The 21631-nt window shown below is 32.4% G+C and overlaps 3 protein-coding genes and 1 long non-coding RNA gene across 5 annotated transcripts in view; all 4 read right to left on the reverse strand.

Moving 5' to 3' along the window:
* The window catches only part of LOC144840393 (uncharacterized), a 41871-nt gene extending 21313 nt beyond the window's left edge, over positions 1-20558 (reverse strand). The window contains exons 1-5 of the mRNA XM_078696199.1: positions 20359-20558; positions 20102-20261; positions 19152-19267; positions 18345-18635; positions 17191-17430 (exon numbers count right to left, since the gene is read on the reverse strand). Of these exons, the coding sequence (XP_078552325.1) occupies positions 17191-17430; positions 18345-18635; positions 19152-19267; positions 20102-20261; positions 20359-20524 (973 nt within the window). The 5' untranslated portion in view covers positions 20525-20558. The remainder of the gene's footprint in view (positions 1-17190; positions 17431-18344; positions 18636-19151; positions 19268-20101; positions 20262-20358) is intronic.
* LOC144840417 (uncharacterized) lies at positions 1008-12559 on the reverse strand. 2 transcript variants are annotated; one of them, XM_078696227.1, is made up of 6 exons: positions 12364-12559; positions 5164-5421; positions 3851-3949; positions 3438-3544; positions 2583-2621; positions 1008-2183 (listed from the first exon to the last, which is right to left on the reverse strand). In XM_078696227.1, exons 1-6 carry the CDS (start codon positions 12431-12433, stop codon positions 2085-2087), a joined length of 672 nt encoding a protein of 223 aa, XP_078552353.1. In that variant the 5' UTR covers positions 12434-12559; the 3' UTR covers positions 1008-2084. The 2 variants fall into 2 exon arrangements, with proteins under 2 accessions (XP_078552353.1, XP_078552354.1); XM_078696228.1 differs by lacking the exon at positions 12364-12559 and adding an exon at positions 5903-6040.
* LOC144840854 (uncharacterized) lies at positions 7615-17013 on the reverse strand. The gene is made up of 5 exons (XM_078696901.1): positions 16947-17013; positions 16160-16266; positions 15528-15572; positions 15065-15275; positions 7615-8588 (listed from the first exon to the last, which is right to left on the reverse strand). Exons 1-4 carry the CDS (start codon positions 17011-17013, stop codon positions 15111-15113), a joined length of 384 nt encoding a protein of 127 aa, XP_078553027.1. The 3' UTR covers positions 7615-8588; positions 15065-15110.
* A 3-nt stretch (positions 20559-20561) lies between the features above and the next one.
* On the reverse strand, positions 20562-21320 carry LOC144840427 (uncharacterized). Its single transcript, XR_013611913.1, has 3 exons — positions 21240-21320; positions 20847-20990; positions 20562-20598 (listed from the first exon to the last, which is right to left on the reverse strand). It is a non-coding gene; the product is annotated as an uncharacterized LOC144840427 (long non-coding RNA).
* Positions 21321-21631: the final 311 nt, after the last annotated feature.

Below are 21631 nucleotides of genomic sequence, written 5' to 3' on the forward strand. Positions count from 1 at the left end.
GCTCAAGAACCATCTTCGCCTTGTTTAGTTGCTTCCTATTTCCTGTCTTTTCTCTCCGAGATGGCCAATTTAATTTAATTCAATGTTTTAATTGATTTCCCTTTTGATTCTAATCATTCTGTGCATTATTTTATTTTGTTAGGCCTAATCTTTATAAATTCTATTAATTTTAATGTTTAATTGTTGCATGTTTATGTCTTGTCATATTGTATTTTTGTGAAGGTCACTGATGATCAGTTTCAGGCTGGATGGACCACACTCGTAAAATAATGTTGAAATAAAAATGAATAAAATAAAAATATTATTCCCTGCGATCGAAAGAGCGCTCTCTATGACGACTGGATAATTGGCGCAAACGATTGTCCGAGCATTTTGCCTTCCTGTAGTGTGGTACTGTATATAACAACTATTGTTTATAGCCCCCTCTTACGGATAATTGTCTTAGTCGAGTCGAGTAGACGACTATATTGTTTTTATCTTCTTTGTTGTACTAAAAAAACGCACAAAGATATAATCTAACTTGTGAATTTCAATTTCACAATTGTATATACTGTACTGTACTCTGTATTTTGTTATTTTGGAGAGCTTGGCACATCGTTGTTATGTAGACCTAAGTGCTGATATCCTCAATTTTCTAATAACTCTCTCTATTGTGCATCTTTCCAAAATACAACTACTGTTGTTGTTGCCATATGTACTGACAATTTAAATACATTTTTTAAAAAGTTAATGCTGATCGTCATCGAAGTACTACATTATATATAACATTTTCATAATATAATTTTTTTTTAAATGTTTGGTGCTATCACATTTGTATTTCCTTCTGTTAATTTAACCTGTTTTTAGTGAGGCCATTTGTTTTAGTGACGTCAGTTGGTTAAGAATACAATTATTAGTACAGTATAAGTGCAATTATATAATTCTTAATAAAACAGTAACAGTAACATTATAATTCTAACACAAATATCAACACAATAGTCAACAACATTGATAATCTACGAATATACCGAAGTCAAATCTTTCCGGACTTCGGGCCTACATTTTAGACATGTAGGTGACAGGTAAAATCCTGTATACTGTAGGCCTACTACTGTTAAATCAGGCAGAGAGATACATCTCCCTGAATCATGTAACCTTTTGCAAAGACAGAAGAAAGACAAAATGTATTTTGATTGAGTTCCCGTGAAATAACAATTTTTACATGTCGTGAAACCTACTTCTATAGCTAGTTAATATCTGTAAAGAGAAGTAAAATATAATATACAGATAACTACAATTAAATGAAAATGCATTAACTATTTTCTAATTGATAACCTAAATTCTAAAACAAAATTTTAATAAAACTACATCAATTATAGTTATAATTTCAGTTTGTACTGTGCACCTGATGTAAGAATATGACGATCATGAATTAAATATGAAAAACAATCACATTCTCATTAATCAAAGTTCAATGATAATCCTCATCGTATTCCCTAATTGTTGGCCATCGAGCAAACAAAAATTCGTCATTTTCGGATTTCAGTGACCCATCTATCCAGGATAAACATGAAAATACATATTTGTCTCAGAATTTTGTAATACTCCCAAATTCAAATTTAAAACACCGGAATATAATCTGCTGAGTATTATGCTGCCTAAGCTGAAAACATGTAACATAAAAAGAAGAGATATACTGTAACAACGACGACGAAACGTAGCTTTAAAACTGTATATGTAGAAAAGTTATAATATAAAACGTATGCCAAGTTATTGTTCACAAGTTTCTATTGGGTGTTCCTTTTGATTTTACTTTTTGGGACTTTGCCACTTAAAAACTTAAAGAAATTTATTCCCACTTCTTTCTTTTCCAGTCTGTTTTAATGTCATAAATTATTTGTAAATTGAAAGAAATGTTTTTTATTTTTATTTTTATTTGAAAAAAATAAAATGTTAACTTGAATGAATGAATGAAAAAAGATTGCTCAAAACCGTAATGCTTTATGCTAAAATAAAAACAATAGTACAATTCTTTTACAGAATTACGTTCATTTCTTTTTCGACTTATTTACATTAATGTACACTGTTTCTCTTTCATTTGTTTCTTATACCGTGTCTTTTACAGTCATATACATGTCATTGTCTATGCAAATTGGCTCTATGGTTGCCTTGTATTCATGCAATTCCCCAGTGTCCGTGTGTGCCTGAAAATAAAATTGTGGCCTGCAATTAGAACGTTCCTAAATGAAAATACGAAAGAATGTCTAATTACTGTTTAGAATAAAGAGTTGTACAGTAAATTTCAATTCAATTTTATTTTCATAAGATACATCATTATAATAACATAAGAGTTTTTTCTAAGTAGAATGTACTTATGATGGAGAACCTTACGCTCAGATGGCTTTTATTTAAATTTTCAAAAAAAAAATTCAAAAAGTATATATGTTTCAAAGTAGTTATTGAATAAATAAATAAATATAAAAAAAAAAATAATAATAATATCCTGGATTTATATAGCGCCTAAATGACAAAGTCGGAGATGAATCAACAAAAAAAGAAGACAAGTTGGATTTATTTTTATGACATTGTGTAAAGTAACTTACATCCTGTTCACTTGTAAATCCGGTTTCAGCCCGTTTCTTCTGTGAATAGTGAATTGTAAAAACAAATTTGATTTGTTTGAAAACACTTTCTTTTATAATGTTTATTATAGAGATATACAGTATAATATCTATATTTGTGAATTAATAATGCAACTATATTATTTTCTCTGTCCGTAAAAGAAATTAGATTTATAAACCATTTGCGTGTACGTAGTTTTTTGGAACCTTTGAACCCCGAATCACCAAGAAGGCAATGTGAAAGCACCATGCATGAACGGTAAGTCACATTTCATATTTTTTTTATTTTACACGATTAAAAAAATGAAAAAAAAAACCAGTTTCTTATCAATGGAGAAAAACATTTCACACATCATCATCACAAATCTCTATTCTTCTGTACACTAATGTAAGGAAAGGAATTAAAAAAGAACGAAAAGAAAAATGGTGTGGCAAAAATCGTTATCAGATGTAATTGAATTTGAGGGTTGTGGTACTTTTATTCATATTATTTTGTGAATTCGAATAAAGAAATAAATAATAAAATAAATAAACATTTCACCAGGTTTGGTATCATCAGGTAACTACATAATTACTGAAAAAGTCTGGCATGCTTTAATATCAGATTTTCCTTTTTTTTTTGACCAATTTTATTTGATCATTTCATTTTTTCTCTTTCACATTTCTAATATTTGTACATTTAACAAAATATTATATCTGAAATGCTTGTAGCTGAGCTAATCATTAACTTACATTAAAAACGCACGTAATTATAACCATGGAGAAATAAGTTAGGACCCTTATTTCTCCATGTTATAACGGACCTGTTTTATTTCATGCATGGAATAACTAACATACCTTTGTAGGCATTTTGTATGTAAATGCGACGCCAGCGGCAACGAAGAGTCCAATAACAATGCCGGCAAAGAACAATCCTATTGCAATGTCTATCGAAATTAATGGAGCTGTAAAACACGATAATTTATAATTAATTCCGTTTTGGACAACAATGAAGTTGTATAAAATTGTGTCGTAAATCATATATAATAATAGTTAAAGTGCCGGTGAACACTCTTCTCTGAGAAAATATACAAAAATACATAAGAAGTTAAAAATGAATGTATGTTATTTGGCTTGGCTTCAGTGTAACAAACGCCCTTCACGAACCTTTTGACAGAACCTTTGCTGCATTTGACTGTCAATGGATACATCCAAAAGTGTAAGTATAGGTTATATTTATATTTTTTGAAACGTTTTGTTTAATTACGTACATTCACAGTTTTCACCCGCAAAATCAGTCGGACATTTGCATTCTTCTACGCCATTGTTTACCATACATGTTCCACCATTATTACACTGCTTAGTACACACTATAAGACGAAAATAATTATTTTATAAATAATGTTATAGATAACTTTGGTAATTCCGTTGGACAACGAAGATTATGATGTAGACAATGAGTATAACATTATTGCTTTAATTGATTTTTATACAATTTCTCAAGTATGTTATAATTATATTTTCATAAATTGTTAGAAACATTTGTTGAATTTATTTATTTTCACAAATTATCACCCTCAAAGTCACTTGCATATCACATTTGTGATTGGAAGTGCTACTCACAGACCGGTCGAATTTTAGGAGGAGGTGAAAATCGTTTCGGCTCTATTCTACAGATTGTTTTATGGCAACGAAACTAACGGGTTATCAGCAGTCTATCAGAAATCATCTCATCTTGATTCATCATTGTTTACGCTATCATCTTCGGCGGCCAATTTAAATCCACCACAAATACCGTATACTGGGCATGCGCATATTTTGCATAACATTACTTTCTCTTCGCTCAGTCTGCGACGGTGCATCTTGCGATCTAAGTAAAGTACAATCCATCTTCTTTGATTGTAACAGTAAACGAACATTTTCCTTGGTTGCTTAGGACCAACTGAGAACATCCTCTTGTTTTGCTTGATCAAGAAACTATTTTATGTTCAGACGGCCTTCGTCTGAGGAAATTTACGTCAAAAATGAAATTATACGCGCGCGTTACTTCCGATTAGCGTCCACACGATGCTTAATACACTACACGGTGCACTCACGGTGAGCTTGAAGTAAAAAATCTCCACAGCTCGTATCAATACATTCCATGTGTATGCCTAAGTAGCACAATTACATTAGCTTAAAACACAAGAGTGTCTTCACAGGCACTACCGAGGACTTCCAACAAACAAACTGATACTTCAGAGCTTACTCATACTCGTCTTGATGTCTCTAGTAGCATTTACAGAATTGTACAACATTTTTGTAGAGCGATATGTACTAACCTGAATTTCATTAGGTATTTACGATATATTATTACGTAGATGCGGCTTATTACCGCGTGAAAACTATTTCCAGGGTTTTCCGTGTGTGGATTCAGGCCCTCTATAGTTTCCTAATAGGAAAAAAAATAATGCGGCCAGGGTAGGCGTGAAGTATTAGCATTTGGTCACAAAAAATAACAATCTACGGCACACTATTTAAAAAAGACCAATTACCTATTGTATCAGTGTAGAACTGGGGAATAATATGGTAATACAATACTCACTAATGACAGTGACCATAAAAGAACATGTGCCAACCTCCGTATCTGTATCAGTGGCAGTATAACGAACCTCTGTAGTTCCTACCAAAAATACATTTTGAATCGCCAACGCAGGATTGTATATTACGAGTGTAACAAGACCTTCTTGTGGTGTAGTATCATCAGTTACAGTTGGTGCCGTCCACGTGACCGACGCTTGATTTGAATTAGGTTCTGTATTTTGTTCGATATCTGACGGGCAATTTGACCATACAGGAGGGGCTGAACAAAAAATGATGTTTATTTTGTTGTCATTGAAAACGTAGATACCGATAAGAAATATGGCTGAACGAATAAGAAGAAGCTTAAAACTTTTCAACATTTGCAAAATTCAGAATCGTGTCGTCAGCAATCTGATAAAAGCTGCTTCGTGATTCTGGATTTTGCAAATACAACTCAAACTAAAGGAACTACATATTAACTGGCTTAAACTCGCATATCACTACCATATTTGGGCACATCACACATTTTTGTCAAACTAGTTTGATAGTGTAGACAGAACTATAAGTAAACAATTTACACACCTAAAACACAGCACTTTGTATTATTTATAATACGCTGCCAGATGTTCGGATAATTTTAAAAACAAAGAATTAACGTAATTGAATACCGGTGCAAGTTTGTATAAATATATGCACCATTTTAAAAAGCTTCATACTGATAAGGGGAAATGTTTCCCGCACAATCGTCGGTCGACTCTTACCTGTATACACATTACTTATAGTTAGGCTTAACATAATGTAATGTAGCAATGCCAGCATGTTTGCGCTCATTTTCTTCCTGATAAACTAATTAAAGATAAAAGCTGCTCCAAAAAAATGTTGAATATGCCCTATGTTGTATAATAAGCTTCAAACCTCTCTGGCGTTGAGAACAGGAAATAACATACAAATGTACTTGGTTACCTTTTAATCCGAGCATTGTAATTGCGTTGTTTATTTAAACTTATATTGTACATATTTACATTGCTTAAAAGTTACCAAATATTATATGCATGGTCGATCACTTTGTACGAAACAGTGTTTCCTCAATATGTCTTCCTACTCTCTATGCTCTCTCACGTTTAAAGTGACAATGATCACCAGTACAATTATTTACTTTGGTTAGTGGCCTACTATTATAATGCCAGTAAACATTTTGGTGAATAATTTTGAACTTGAATAAGGAATAAAAGATTAAACCGAGTTCAAATGATAAAATAAACAATTAATGATCAGTAGGTAATGATATTGGTAACCTGAGTGTGATTGTCTTGGTTCTCTTGATTCATTGCATGCAGACAGTGATCTCTCCTTATCTCCAAACTTTACTTGGAACTTTTCAATCAGTCTTTTAGCTTCAATGCTCCAACTTTTTTTTATTCTCTTCCTTTAGATGCCCGTCTTGCTTTATTTTACTCTTCATTCAAATTGTTGCTCAAGAACCATCTTCGCCTTGTTTAGTTGCTTCCTATTTCCTGTCTTTTCTCTCCGAGATGGCCAATTTAATTTAATTCAATGTTTTAATTGATTTCCCTTTTGATTCTAATCATTCTGTGCATTATTTTATTTTGTTAATCTTTATAAATTCTATTAATTTTAATGTTTAATTGTTGCATGTTTATGTCTTGTCATATTGTATTTTTGTGAAGGTCACTGATGATCAGTTTCAGGCTGGATGGACCACACTCGTAAAATAATGTTGAAATAAAAATGAATAAAATAAAAATATTATTCCCTGCGATCGAAAGAGCGCTCTCTATGACGACTGGATAATTGGCGCAAACGATTGTCCGAGCATTTTGCCTTCCTGTAGTGTGGTACTGTATATAACAACTATTGTTTATAGCCCCCTCTTACGGATAATTGTCTTAGTCGAGTCGAGTAGACGACTATATTGTTTTTATCTTCTTTGTTGTACTAAAAAAACGCACAAAGATATAATCTAACTTGTGAATTTCAATTTCACAATTGTATATACTGTACTGTACTCTGTATTTTGTTATTTTGGAGAGCTTGGCACATCGTTGTTATGTAGACCTAAGTGCTGATATCCTCAATTTTCTAATAACTCTCTCTATTGTGCATCTTTCCAAAATACAACTACTGTTGTTGTTGCCATATGTACTGACAATTTAAATACATTTTTTAAAAAGTTAATGCTGATCGTCATCGAAGTACTACATTATATATAACATTTTCATAATATAATTTTTTTTTAAATGTTTGGTGCTATCACATTTGTATTTCCTTCTGTTAATTTAACCTGTTTTTAGTGAGGCCATTTGTTTTAGTGACGTCAGTTGGTTAAGAATACAATTATTAGTACAGTATAAGTGCAATTATATAATTCTTAATAAAACAGTAACAGTAACATTATAATTCTAACACAAATATCAACAATATAGTCAACAACATTGATAATCTACGAATATACCGAAGTCAAATCTTTCCGGACTTCGGGCCTACATTTTAGACATGTAGGTGACAGGTAAAATCCTGTATACTGTAGGCCTACTACTGTTAAATCAGGCAGAGAGATACATCTCCCTGAATCATGTAACCTTTTGCAAAGACAGAAGAAAGACAAAATGTATTTTGATTGAGTTCCCGTGAAATAACAATTTTTACATGTCGTGAAACCTACTTCTATAGCTAGTTAATATCTGTAAAGAGAAGTAAAATATAATATACAGATAACTACAATTAAATGAAAATGCATTAACTATTTTCTAATTGATAACCTAAATTCTAAAACAAAATTTTAATAAAACAATTATAGTTATAATTTCAGTTTGTACTGTGCACCTGATGTAAGAATATGACGATCATGAATTAAATATGAAAAACAATCACATTCTCATTAATCAAAGTTCAATGATAATCCTCATCGTATTCCCTAATTGTTGGCCATCGAGCAAACAAAAATTCGTCATTTTCGGATTTCAGTGACCCATCTATCCAGGATAAACATGAAAATACATGTTTGTCTCAGAATTTTGTAATACTCCCAAATTCAAATTTAAAACACCGGAATATAATCTGCTGAGTATTATGCTGCCTAAGCTGAAAACATGTAACATAAAAAGAAGAGATATACTGTAACAACGACGACGAAACGTAGCTTTAAAACTGTATATGTAAAAAAGTTATAATATAAAACGTATGCCAAGTTATTGTTCACAAGTTTCTATTGGGTGTTCCTTTTGATTTTACTTTTTGGGACTTTGCCACTTAAAAACTTAAAGAAATTTATTCCCACTTCTTTCTTTTCCAGTCTGTTTTAATGTCATAAATTATTTGTAAATTGAAAGAAATGTTTTTTATTTTTATTTTTATTTGAAAAAAATAAAATGTTAACTTGAATGAATGAATGAAAAAAGATTGCTCAAAACCGTAATGCTTTATGCTAAAATAAAAACAATAGTACAATTCTTTTACAGAATTACGTTCATTTCTTTTTCGACTTATTTACATTAATGTACACTGTTTCTCTTTCATTTGTTTCTTATACCGTGTCTTTTACAGTCATATACATGTCATTGTCTATGCAAATTGGCTCTATGGTTGCCTTGTATTCATGCAATTCCCCAGTGTCCGTGTGTGCCTGAAAATAAAATTGTGGCCTGCAATTAGAACGTTCCTAAAGGAAAATACGAAAGAATGTCTAATTACTGTTTAGAATAAAGAGTTGTACAGTAAATTTCAATTCAATTTTATTAGAAGAATGTACTTATGATGGAGAACCTTACGCTCAGATGGCTTTTATTTAAATTTTCAAAAAAAAAATTCAAAAAGTATATATGTTTCAAAGTAGTTAATGAATAAATAAATAAATATAAAAAAAAAATAATAATAATATCCTGGATTTATATAGCGCCTAAATGACAAAGTCGGAGATGAATCAACAAAAAAAGAAGACAAGTTGGATTTATTTTTATGACATTGTGTAAAGTAACTTACATCCTGTTCACTTGTAAATCCGGTTTCAGCCCGTTTCTTCTGTGAATAGTGAATTGTAAAAACAAATTTGATTTGTTTGAAAACACTTTCTTTTATAATGTTTATTATAGAGATATACAGTATAATATCTATATTTGTGAATTAATAATGCAACTATATTATTTTCTCTGTCCGTAAAAGAAATTAGATTTATAAACCATTTGCGTGTACGTAGTTTTTTGGAACCTTTGAACCCCGAATCACCAAGAAGGCAATGTGAAAGCACCATGCATGAACGGTAAGTCACATTTCATATTTTTTTTATTTTACACGATTAAAAAAATGAAAAAAAAAACCAGTTTCTTATCAATGGAGAAAAACATTTCACACATCATCATCACAAATCTCTATTCTTCTGTACACTAATGTAAGGAAAGGAATTAAAAAAAAACGAAAAGAAAAATGGTGTGGCAAAAATCGTTATCAGATGTAATTGAATTTGAGGGTTGTGGTACTTTTATTCATATTATTTTGTGAATTCGAATAAAGAAATAAATAATAAAATAAATAAACATTTCACCAGGTTTGGTATCATCAGGTAACTACATAATTACTGAAAAAGTCTGGCATGCTTTAATATCAGATTTTCCTTTTTTTTTGACCAATTTTATTTGATCATTTCATTTTTTCTCTTTCACATTTCTAATATTTGTACATTTAACAAAATATTATATCTGAAACGCTTGTAGCTGAGCTAATCATTAACTTACATTAAAAACGCACGTAATTATAACCATGGAGAAATAAGTTAGGACCCTTATTTCTCCATGTTATAACGGACCTGTTTTATTTCATGCATGGAATAACTAACATACCTTTGTAGGCATTTTGTATGTAAATGCGACGCCAGCGGCAACGAAGAGTCCAATAACAATGCCGGCAAAGAACAATCCTATTGCAATGTCTATCGAAATTAATGGAGCTGTAAAACACGATAATTTATAATTAATTCCGTTTTGGACAACAATGAAGTTGTATAAAATTGTGTCGTAAATCATATATAATAATAGTTAAAGTGCCGGTGAACACTCTTCTCTGAGAAAATATACAAAAATACATAAGAAGTTAAAAATGAATGTATGTTATTTGGCTTGGCTTCAGTGTAACAAACGCCCTTCACGAACCTTTTGACAGAACCTTTGCTGCATTTGACTGTCAATGGATACATCCAAAAGTGTAAGTATAGGTTATATTTATATTTTTTGAAACGTTTTGTTTAATTACGTACATTCACAGTTTTCACCCGCAAAATCAGTCGGACATTTGCATTCTTCTACGCCATTGTTTACCATACATGTTCCACCATTGTTACACTGCTTAGTACACACTATAAGACGAAAATAATTATTTTATAAATAATGTTATAGATAACTTTGGTAATTCCGTTGGACAACGAAGATTATGATGTAGACAATGAGTATAACATTATTGCTTTAATTGATTTTTATACAATTTCTCAAGTATGTTATAATTATATTTTCATAAATTTTTAGAAACATTTGTTGAATTTATTTATTTTCACAAATTATCACCCTCAAAGTCACTTGCATATCACATTTGTGATTGGAAGTGCTACTCACAGACCGGTCGAATTTTAGGAGGAGGTGAAAATCGTTTCGGCTCTATTCTACAGATTGTTTTATGGCAACGAAACTAACGGGTTACCAGCAGTCTATCAGAAATCATCTCATCTTGATTCATCATTGTTTACGCTATCATCTTCAGCGGCCAATTTAAATCCACCACAAATACCGTATACTGGGCATGCGCATATTAATATTTTGCATAACATTACTTTCTCTTCGCTCAGTCTGCGACGGTGCATCTTGCGATCTAAGTAAAGTACAGTCCATCTTCTTTAGGACCAACTGTGAACATCCTCTTGCTTTGCTTGATCAAGAAACTATTTTATGTTCAGACGGCCTTACGTCTGAGGAAACTTACGTCAAAAATGAAATTATACGCGCGCGTTACTTCTGATTAGCGTCCACACGATGCTTAATACACTACACGGTGCACTCATTTTACTTGTGAGCTTGAAGTAAAAAATCTCCACAGCTCGTATCAATACATTCCATGTGTATGCCTAAGTAGCACAATTACATTAGCTTAAAACACAAGAGTGTCTTCACAGGCACTACCGAGGACTTCCAACAAACAAACTTATACTTCAGAGCTTACTCATACTCGTCTTGATGTCTCTAGTAGCATTTACAGAATTGTACAACATTTTTGTAGAGCGATATGTACTAACCTGAATTTCATTACGTATTTACGATATATTATTACGTAGATGCGGCTTATTACCGCGTGAAAACTATTTCCAGGGTTTTCCGTGTGTGGATTCAGGCCCTCTATAGTTTCCTAATAGGAAAAAAATGCGGCCAGAGTAGGCGAACCTCTGTAGTTCCTACCAAAAATACATTTTGAATCGCCAACGCAAGATTGTATATTACGAGTGTAACAAGACCTTCTTGTGGTGTAGTATCATCAGTTACAGTTGGTGCCGTCCACGTGACCGACGCTTGATTTGAATTAGGTTCTGTATTGTGTTCGATATCTGACGGGCAATTTGACCATACAGGAGGGGCTGAACAAAAAATGATGTTTATTTTGTTGTCATTGAAAACGTAGATACCGATAAGAAATATGGCTGAACGAATAAGAAGAAGCTTAAAATTTCCAACATTTGCAAAATTCAGAATCGTGTCGTCAGCAATCTGATGTAAGCTGCTTCATGATTCCGGATTTTTCAAACTCAAACTAAAGGAACAACATATTAACTGGCTTAAACTCTGTCTATCAAACTTTATGTGACAAAAAAATGTGATGTGCCGATGATGTTATATCACTACCATATTTAAGCATATCACTAGCATATTTGGGCACATCACACATTTTTGTCAAACTAGTTTGATAGTGTAGACAGAGCTATAAATACATAATTTACACACCTAAAACACAGCACTTTGTTTTATTTATAATACGCTGTCAGCAGCTATTCAGATGTTCGGATAATTTTAAAAACAAAGAATTAACGTAATTGAATACCGGTGCAAGTTTGTACAAATATATGCACCATTTTAAAAAGCTTCACACTGATGAGGGGAAACGTTTCCGTACATTTTTGCACAATCGTCGGTCGCTAATAAAATATGAGGTTACAACCTTTTCAATACCTTACCTGTATACACATTACTTATAGTTAGGCTTAACATAATGTAATGTAACAATGCCAGCATGTTTGCGTTCATTTTCTTCCTGATAAACTAATCATTAAAGATAAAAGCTGCTCCAAAAAATGTTGAATATGCCCTATGTTGTATAATAAGCTTCAAACCTCTCTGGCGTTGAGAATAGGAAATAACATACAAATGTACTTGGTTACCTTTTAATCAGAGCATTGTAATTTCGTTGTTTATTTAAACTTATATTGTGCATATTTACATTGCTTAAAAGTTGCCAAATATTATATGCATGGTCGATCACTTTGTACGAAACAGTGTTTCCTCAATATGTCTTCCTACTCTCTATGCTCTCTCACGTTTAAAGTGACAATGATCACCAGTACAATTATTTACTTTGGTTAGTAACCTACTATTAGAATGCCAGTAACCATTTTGATGAATAATTTGAATAAGGAATAAAAGATTAAACCGAGTTCAAATGACAAAATAAACAAAAATGATCAGAGGTAATGGTATTGGTAACCTGAGCGTGATTGTCTTGGTTCTCTTGATTCATTGCATGCAGACCGTGATCTCTTTATCTCCAAACTTTACTTGGAACTTTTCAAACAGTCTTTTAGCTTCAATGCTTTAACTTTTTTTTATTCTCTTCCTTTAGATGCCCGTCTTGCTTTATTTTACTCTTCATTCAAATTGTTGCTCAAGAACCATCGTCGCCTTGTTTAGTTGCTTCCTATTTCCTGTCTTTTCTCTCCGAGATGGCCAATTTAATTTAATTCAATGTTTTAATTGATTTCCCTTTTGATTCTAATCATTCTGTGCATTATTTTATTTTGTTAATCTTTATAAATTCTATTAATTTTAATGTTTAATTGTTGCATGTTTATGTCTTGTCATATTGTATTTTTGTGAAGGTCACTGATGATCAGTTTCAGGCTGGATGGACCACACTCGTAAAATAATGTTGAAATAAAAATGAATAAAATAAAAATATTATTCCCTGTGATCGAAAGAGCGCTCTCTATGACGACTGGATAATTGGCGCAAACGATTGTCCGAGCATTTTGCCTTCCTGTAGTGTGGTACTGTATATAACAACTATTGTTTATAGCCCCCTCTTACGGATAATTGTCTTAGTCGAGTCGAGTGTTGTAAGACGACTATATTGTTTTTATCTTCTTTGTTGTACTAAAAAAACGCACAAAGATATAATCTAACTTGTGAATTTCAATTTCACAATTGTATATACTATACTGTACTCTGTATTTTGTTATTTTGGAGAGCTTGGCACATCGTTGTTATGTAGACCTAAGTGCTGATATCCTCTTATAAAATTTTCTAATAACTCTCTCTCTATTGTGCATCTTTCCAAAATACAACTACTGTTGTTGTTGCCATATGTACTGAAAATTTAAATACATTTTTTAAAAAGTTAATGCTGATCGTCATCGAAGTACTCCATTATATATAACATTTTCATAATATAATTTTTTTTAAATGTTTGGTGCTATCACATTTGTATTTTCTTCTGTTAATTTAACCTGTTTTTAGTGAGGCCATGTGTTTTAGTGACGTCAGTTGGTTAAGAATACAATTATTAGTACAGTATAAGTGCAATTATATAATTCTTAATAAAACAGTAACAGTAACATTATAATTCTAACACAAATATCAACACAATAGTCAACAACATTGATAGTCTACGAATATACCGAAGTCAAATCTTTCCGGACTTCGGGCCTACATTTTAGACATGTAGGTGACGGGTAAAATCCAGTATACTGTAGGCCTACTACTGTTAAATCAGGCAGAGAGATACATCTCCCTGAATCATGTAACCTTTTGCAAAGACAGAAGAAAGACAAAATGTATTTTGATTGAGTTCCCGTGAAATAACAATTTTTACATGTAGTGAAACCTACTACTATAGCTAGTTAATATCTGTAAAGAGAAGTAAAATATAATATACAGATAACTACAATTAAATGAAAATGCATTAACTATGTTCTAATTGATAACCTAAATTCTAAAACAAAATTTTAATAAAACTACATCAATTATAGTTATAATTTTAGTTTGTACTGTGCACCTGAATAAGAATATTATGACGATCATGAATTTAATATGAAAAACAATCACATTCTCATTAATCAAAGTTCAATGATAATCCTCATCGTATTCCCTAATTGTTGGCCATCGAGCAAACAAAAATTCGTCATTTTCGGATTTCAGTGACCCATCTATCCAGGATAAACATGAAAATACATATTTGTCTCAGAATTTTGTAATACTCCCAAATTCAAATTTAAAACACCGGAATATAATCTGCTGAGTATTATGCTGCCTAAGCTGAAAACATGTAACATAAAAAGAAGAGATATACTGTACAACGACGACGAAACGTAGCTTTAAAACTGTATATGTAGAAAAGTTATAATATAAAACGTATGCCAAGTTATTGTTTACAACACAAGTTTCTATTGGTTTTTCCTTTTGATTTTACTTTTTGAAACTTCGTCACTTATAAACTTAAACAAATGTATTACCACTTCTTTCTTTTCCAGTCTGTTTTAATTTCATTAGTTATTTGTAAATTGAAAGAAATGTTTTTTATTGTTATTTTGATTTGAAAGAAATAAATGTTAACTTGAATGAATGAATGAATGAAAAAAGATTGCCCAAAACCGCTTTATGCTAAAAATAAAAACAATAGTACAATTATAATTCTTTTACAGAATTACGTTCATTTCTTTTTCGACTTATTTACATTAATGTACACAGTTTCCCTTTCCTTTGTTTCTTCTTCAACCGTGTCTTCTACAGTCATATACAGAGTGTCATTGTTGTCTATGCCAACTGGCTGTATGGTTGCCATGTATTCATGCAGTTCCCCAGTGTCTGTGTGTGCCTGAAAAAAAACCCCCAGCCAATTAGAACGTTTTAATAACGCGATACCTAAGTGTGGATGTGATCTTGCACTTAATGAGGATCCGAAATGATTAAATAATTATTAATATCATTAGAATAAGGATACAGTAAATGATAAAGTGAGCGAGGAATGGTTCACCAACAGAATCGGAAAGGGATGGATTTATTTTAGAAAGGGATGACATGGTGTGCATAGGATATAATATAGTTTTTTGTAAATGTAACAACTTACATCGGGATTACTTGAATTAGTAAATCCGTTTTCGGCCGATTTCTTCTGTGAATTATGAAAATAAATTAAAAAAATGAATTACTACTTTATGATGTTAATCTTCATTGCGTGCACGTCACTTCAGCTGAACAACCATAGTTTTTTAGAAACTTGGAATCTCGAAGCACAAATAAGGCAAAATGAAGGTACTATGTATCGGTTAGTCACATTTCTATTTCTATATTTTTTTGTGTTGCACGTTCTTAGCAGTGGATCGATAGTTCAAAATACTCAGTATTTATTCAATTTTCGCGCTGTATAAAAAATACTCAACATTTTTTGTTTGCATTTTCTCAGGAGCCACGAGATATGGTAAGATCAGCTAACTACCTACTGCTGAAAAAAAATATTAGTGTTTTTATAGCAGAATTTCCTTTCTGTATAATGTTGGAAATTTATTTCCGTCCTCTTCTTTCTTTAAGCCCGTTCGTACGTAACAATTTCCACGTGTAATGATTGCGTGTGGTGTACATTTTGAGATAAACTAGCAATTTAAATTGTTCATTATCTTGCTGAAAGTTTATCTCAATTATTTACACCACACGCGACCATTACACGTGTAAATTGCTACGTCCGAATGGGCTCTTACGCACCTTTGTAGACCATTTGTGTTTAAATATGACTCCAGCAGAAACCAACAGTCCAATAACAATGCCGGCAAAGAACAATCCTATTGCAATCTCTATTGAACTTGATGAAGCTGTAAAATACAATAATTTATCATTCCAATTATGACGTTGTATATGAAATTGAAAATATCTTTACCCATCGAAAAATTGAAATCGAAATTGATCCAACATCTTTGAACACCATATAAACTCTTTCTCATACACTACTATCATAACAATACGCATGTGCGAAAGACAAAACTTTACTAGTATGTCATTTGTGGGGAGGAGTAGTCTTTTATCAATTTTCTGTAATTTGTACTATACTAATCCTCTTTTGATCTTTGACCCCAAGTTATGAACACCACACGAGTGTAGAGGAAATTAAACAAGTAGCGTTTTAAATGTTGCCAGAAAGAAAGAACTGGATGAAAAAATATTTTTCGGTAGGTTAAAACATTTGCAAGGAGTAATCTTACTAAAAAATTAACACAAATAACATATATACTGAAATACATAGAAAGTAGTAATAATTCAACCAAAACACAGTAGAACATTGTCTAATTTCTTCTGGAAGTTTGCTCCATATTCTAGGACATGTAACAGACGATGAATTTTAAAAGCGTATTCGTCTTGGCCTTGCAGTGTAACAAAAGCCATGCACGTCCCTTGAAAGAATCATTAATGCTTTACTGGATTGTCAATGAAGGGACATCAAAATATAGGTTATATTTTTATACATTTTTTTGAAACATTTAATTGAATTACGTACATTCTTTGTTTTCACAGTTATCACCCTTAAAGTCCGTCGCACATTCTTCTACGCCATTGTTTACCATACATGTTCCACCATTACTGCATTTCTTAGCACAGATGGGTTCTGTAAAACAAAGTTTATAAATTATATACAGTACAGACGAAGAGCTTTTGATTCCACACAATTTCCACATTTACAATCAAACAAACGTTCACCACTGAAGAGTATAGTAGTCTACCTTACGAGTCTGGAAACCTACCTTCAACTGTGACAGTAAACGAACAGGTTCCTTGATTACCAGATGAATCCAACGCCGTAAAAATCACAGTAGTTTCACCAGATTCAAAGATTGATCCAGAAGGAATATTAAAACTTTCAGAAGCAATACCAACGTTGTCAGTTGACGTTGCGTTGTATGTCACTACAGCAGTTGTGGTGTCATCGGTCGAGTTGGTGATGATGTCATCACTCGGACAAGTTACAACAGGATTCTCGGTATCTTAAATGAAATTCATTTTGCATAACGATTCATGAAAGTTATCTTCTATTTTATACAAGAAAAAATTCTAGTAGATTGACTAGAATTAAATTCTAAATATTATTTAGACTTTTAGAGTTTTTACCAAATATGACTCGGGTACCAATGACCAATGGTAAAAATGGAACACGGTATGAAAATTTGAACACGGTTACCGTAGAAAAACAAACAAACTTAAAGATTACTTCAAACGGTTCCTAGAAATGTATTACTATCAATATCATTTTATGACGCTATATTTTCTTGAAAGTGTCTGTGGAATTATATATGTTACTGTAGTGTTATCTAATGAACATAATGTTGCTTTTAGTTCTATCCAATGGGTTACTGGTCGATTGGTTTTACCATCATCTGTTGGTAATATAAAATCTTCCAGACAACCATTCATTTCTGAGGAACATGCATGCTAATCTCGGATTATGACATTTTGTAGTCGTTACCGTACTGGTCTTTGATGGTACACAGATATCTCATGTGGATACACCAATGCAATATAACAACAGGACCCTGATGAGCTCGCCTTGCCAAGATAGGAACTCGACGTAACAGTCCTTTCACCTTATGTCTGATACCAACAGTACTGTACTATGTACATATTCTCCGCGCGTTGTCTGTAAGGGGCGTGAAACTGATCATGCCGCATGCAGCCACGGAAAACCCCTTTATCGCCTTGATTACTGTACACCGGCAAGTATGATGAGAATATGAATGGTATTTTTCAAAACAATTGTCGTAGGGAAAATGTCAAGTTGTTTTCCAATAGTGCTTAACAATATTTATTATTTAGGCCTACATTAATTACATTACAATACACACATAAATAACAAATACACACGATTACGAATGGAATGAACATAATAATAATAATGACACACCTTTGTAAGATATAATGATAACTCCAGTTTGTGAGTAATTCAGTTCAATGTCCTGAAATACCTTTGTTGTGACTGATGTGGATATATTTGCGTTTATGGTTGCTTTAACTTTCTTTATGTTATCCTTTCCCCAACTCGTATAATAAATGAAGTCTTGATAATAAAACACGTTGAATATATTCGGTTCAGTTTTATGAACATTCTGCATTGAGTTTCCCCAGTAATCGGTTCTATAAATTATGGATTTGCCATCATCATACAAAACGTCACTAACAATATACAGCCAACCACCTAATTAAAATAAAAAGTTGTGAAGATGCTTTTTTTGCTTAGGTCGTTATTGAAATTATGATGAAATTGTACATGAGCTTTTACCGAACATCATCAATTCAAAACAATTGCCTATGCAGCCTATTATAGTTATATTTATTTTTTTCCGGCGAAGTTCCTTCGAGCATCTGCACTTTATTTTGGTGTTACTGTTATTTGTTTGGAGTTTTGTCTATATTATTTGTAAAATGGATAATAAAACTGAAACTGAATTATTGTAAACGAGATATTCCCAAACGAAGCCTGTATAATTTTGTGTGGTTATATTTTAGCATCGACAACCATAGACGTTGTATGCCACATTTGGAAAAACCATATGCTGTCACTATCTAATTATAAAATTCAAATTTATTATTATATTGGTTTTAATTTAGTGCCACTGTTGGCCTACTGAAATAACCAGAATATGGATGTATCATCCGTAGGTCTACTGTACATGCATCTGTCAAAATCCTTTAAGAAACATATCGGTTATACCTTCCACATCTAATGATATACTATCAACCCCATACAATCGGTCCAGTATCCGCTGCTTATCTCGACCCTCGTAAGTACCTCGTTCAATAGAACTGTCACCAGACCAAAATAATGTTCTATAAAAATATTAATATAAACCATTGATCACATAGGCCTATATATCAAGAAATACAGTACTAGAAAGGTCCAGTTCAATGTTGTGTCAACTTATAATGGTTCAATTTGAAGTTTCAATGCCAGGATTACAAATGCAGTAGAGTAGACTAATATACACAACATAGCGAATAACTGTACTAAAAAATACACAATATTAAAATATAACAAAACATAATTTGACCCGTTTCCAATTGAATAAATCTTGCTTATTTGAAGGATAGGTATTTACAAATTTAAATTCCACCACTAAGACTTTTCAAAAATATTTAAAAAAGGGAATTATTTTAATATAAAAAATTATCGGTTTTTTGTTTGTATGTTTTTAGTCGCGTGGACGCGACTCTATAGTTCACTATGTCGGTCGGTCGGTCGGTCTGTCTGTCGGTCTGTCGGTCTGTCTGTCGGTCCGGTATCACTATGCATTGTAGCACGCGACTTAATGGCTGTTGGCCTTGTTTATACATATCTGTCCTCTGCTTTGTTTTGTATAGAGGTCCCTCATCGTACTATGCTAATTTTGTTTTCCATTACATGGTTACAATCAATGCCTTTGTGCCCTTCTTGACCAGAACTTAGACTTCTTAGGTTGGAATATATTTGGATTGAATTGAAGGCAAGCAATGAATTTCAGCTTTTTACGTTGAGAAAAAATTGGTTGTATAAAAGTGGATATAAATAAGTAGACAGGTTTATATAACAGGATGTATTTAGCACTGCAGTATAGAGCATAATTATTTTGTTGTTTTGGGTATTATTGAAATTACACGAAGATATCAATCAAGTATTGTTGTTACCTGTTTGACGTGAGTACAGCAATGCTGGTTCCGGAACTAATCTGTGTAATTATAGTTTTACGATCACTTCCATCAATTTGCATAGACTCAATGTCATAACCACCCGCCCAAAAAATGGTTCTAGATATATGGTCAATTGCGATACTAATACTCCATGGATCTGAAATAGTAAAATAATCATCATGTATATTCATATATTAATGTTACGTTTCACTTAATTTGGAGAATGTGATTTATACTAAAGAACTAGAACTTACTATTTATTTCACTGACAACAACAGTAAAACTTTCTCCGCTTAGAGGCGTCTTTAGTATCTGTCCGTTCGCAACGTCTGTTATATAAATTTCTTGTAAAACTGGATCGTAGTCAATTCCAGAAAATTCAAATGTACTGTTGAAATAGTAAGTTTGCAATTCAGACATCCCGTTGCTTAATCGCCCTCCGTATATTGCTCCGTATTCAAATGCCAGTATGATGTCATTTTCGCCTGCTGAAACTTAGATACAATTTGTAACATTTAGACATTAAATATCAAGGGCAGCAGACACAGTAACTTAGCGAGTTATTCATTAGAAACATCTCAAGTATTTAGTTACTCTAAGCTGTATCGGTAACTTAATCAGCTTAGGCTACGATGTGAACTGAAGTAATTATCTAAACTGTAGTTAACATACACTTTTCTTGGTGTTCTTTAAATAGATTTGTATGCCTAGAGTTTATAGAGTGTAAACATGGTAAACTTACTGAGTGAAGCAAAGTTCCATGGTTTTAAACCTAAGCACATTGATTCATCTGCTCCATCTATACAGTCAATATTCCCATCACACGTAGAACTATCTGAAACACATGGCATCGTACCCGGAACACACTGGAAATCACTGCATGGTACTGGAAAAATAAATTATATAAGCATTTTAAATTTAATCATTTAGTATTTTTGTAAATGGTACGAGTTTCTTTATAATATTGGCCCATGATTGTCAAGTTCCGGGTCTTTCTCCAGGCGGAAGCAGTATATACAATTATACGATGTATCTAAGTATAACACGCAAGGCTTCTTTAATTCATTCTAAAACACCACCCGAATTACTATAGTGTTGAAATGACATAAATTATTAGCATTATTATTATACTCACCGATGATAGTGACATTAAAAATACACGAGCCAACTTCTGTATCTCCATCAGTAGCAGTATAACGAACTTCAGTAGTTCCAATTAAAAATACACTTGGAGTCGCCAACGCAGGATTGTATATTTCTTGAATGAAAGTCCTGACAATGGTGTAGTATCATCACTTACAGTTGGTGCCGTCCACGTGACCGTCGCCTGATTTGAATTAGGTTCTGTATTTTGTTCGATATCTGACGGGCAATTTGACCATACAGGAGGGGCTGAACAAAAAATGATGTTTATTTTGTTGTCATTGAAAACGTAGATACCGATAAGAAATATGGCTGAACGAATAAGAAGAAGCTTATAACTTTCCAACATTTGCAAAATTCAGAAACGTGTCATCAGCAATCTGA

This window comes from Antedon bifida, chromosome 4, assembly GCF_963402885.1.
Source record: "Antedon bifida chromosome 4, ecAntBifi1.1, whole genome shotgun sequence".
Lineage (NCBI taxonomy): Eukaryota > Metazoa > Echinodermata > Crinoidea > Comatulida > Antedonidae > Antedon > Antedon bifida.

Excerpts from the sequence above, each read along its gene's own strand:
- LOC144840854 (XM_078696901.1), bottom strand. The coding sequence starts at position 17,013 with ATGGTAAACAATGGCGTAGAAGAATGTGCGACGGACTTTAAGGGTGAT. Across the intron at positions 16,267-16,946 it reads TAACTGTGAAAACAAAGAAT|CTTCATCAAGTTCAATAGAG; the intron begins GTACGTAATTCA and ends TGTATTTTACAG. Across the intron at positions 15,573-16,159 it reads AACACAAATGGTCTACAAAG|AAGAAATCGGCCGAAAACGG; the intron begins GTGCGTAAGAGC and ends CATAATTCACAG.
- LOC144840417 (XM_078696227.1), bottom strand. The coding sequence starts at position 12,433 with ATGAACGCAAACATGCTGGCATTGTTACATTACATTATGTTAAGCCTA. Across the intron at positions 5,422-12,363 it reads TATAAGTAATGTGTATACAG|CCCCTCCTGTATGGTCAAAT; the intron begins GTAAGGTATTGA and ends TTTTTTGTTCAG. Across the intron at positions 2,184-2,582 it reads GATTTACAAGTGAACAGGAT|GCACACACGGACACTGGGGA; the intron begins GTAAGTTACTTT and ends TTTTATTTTCAG.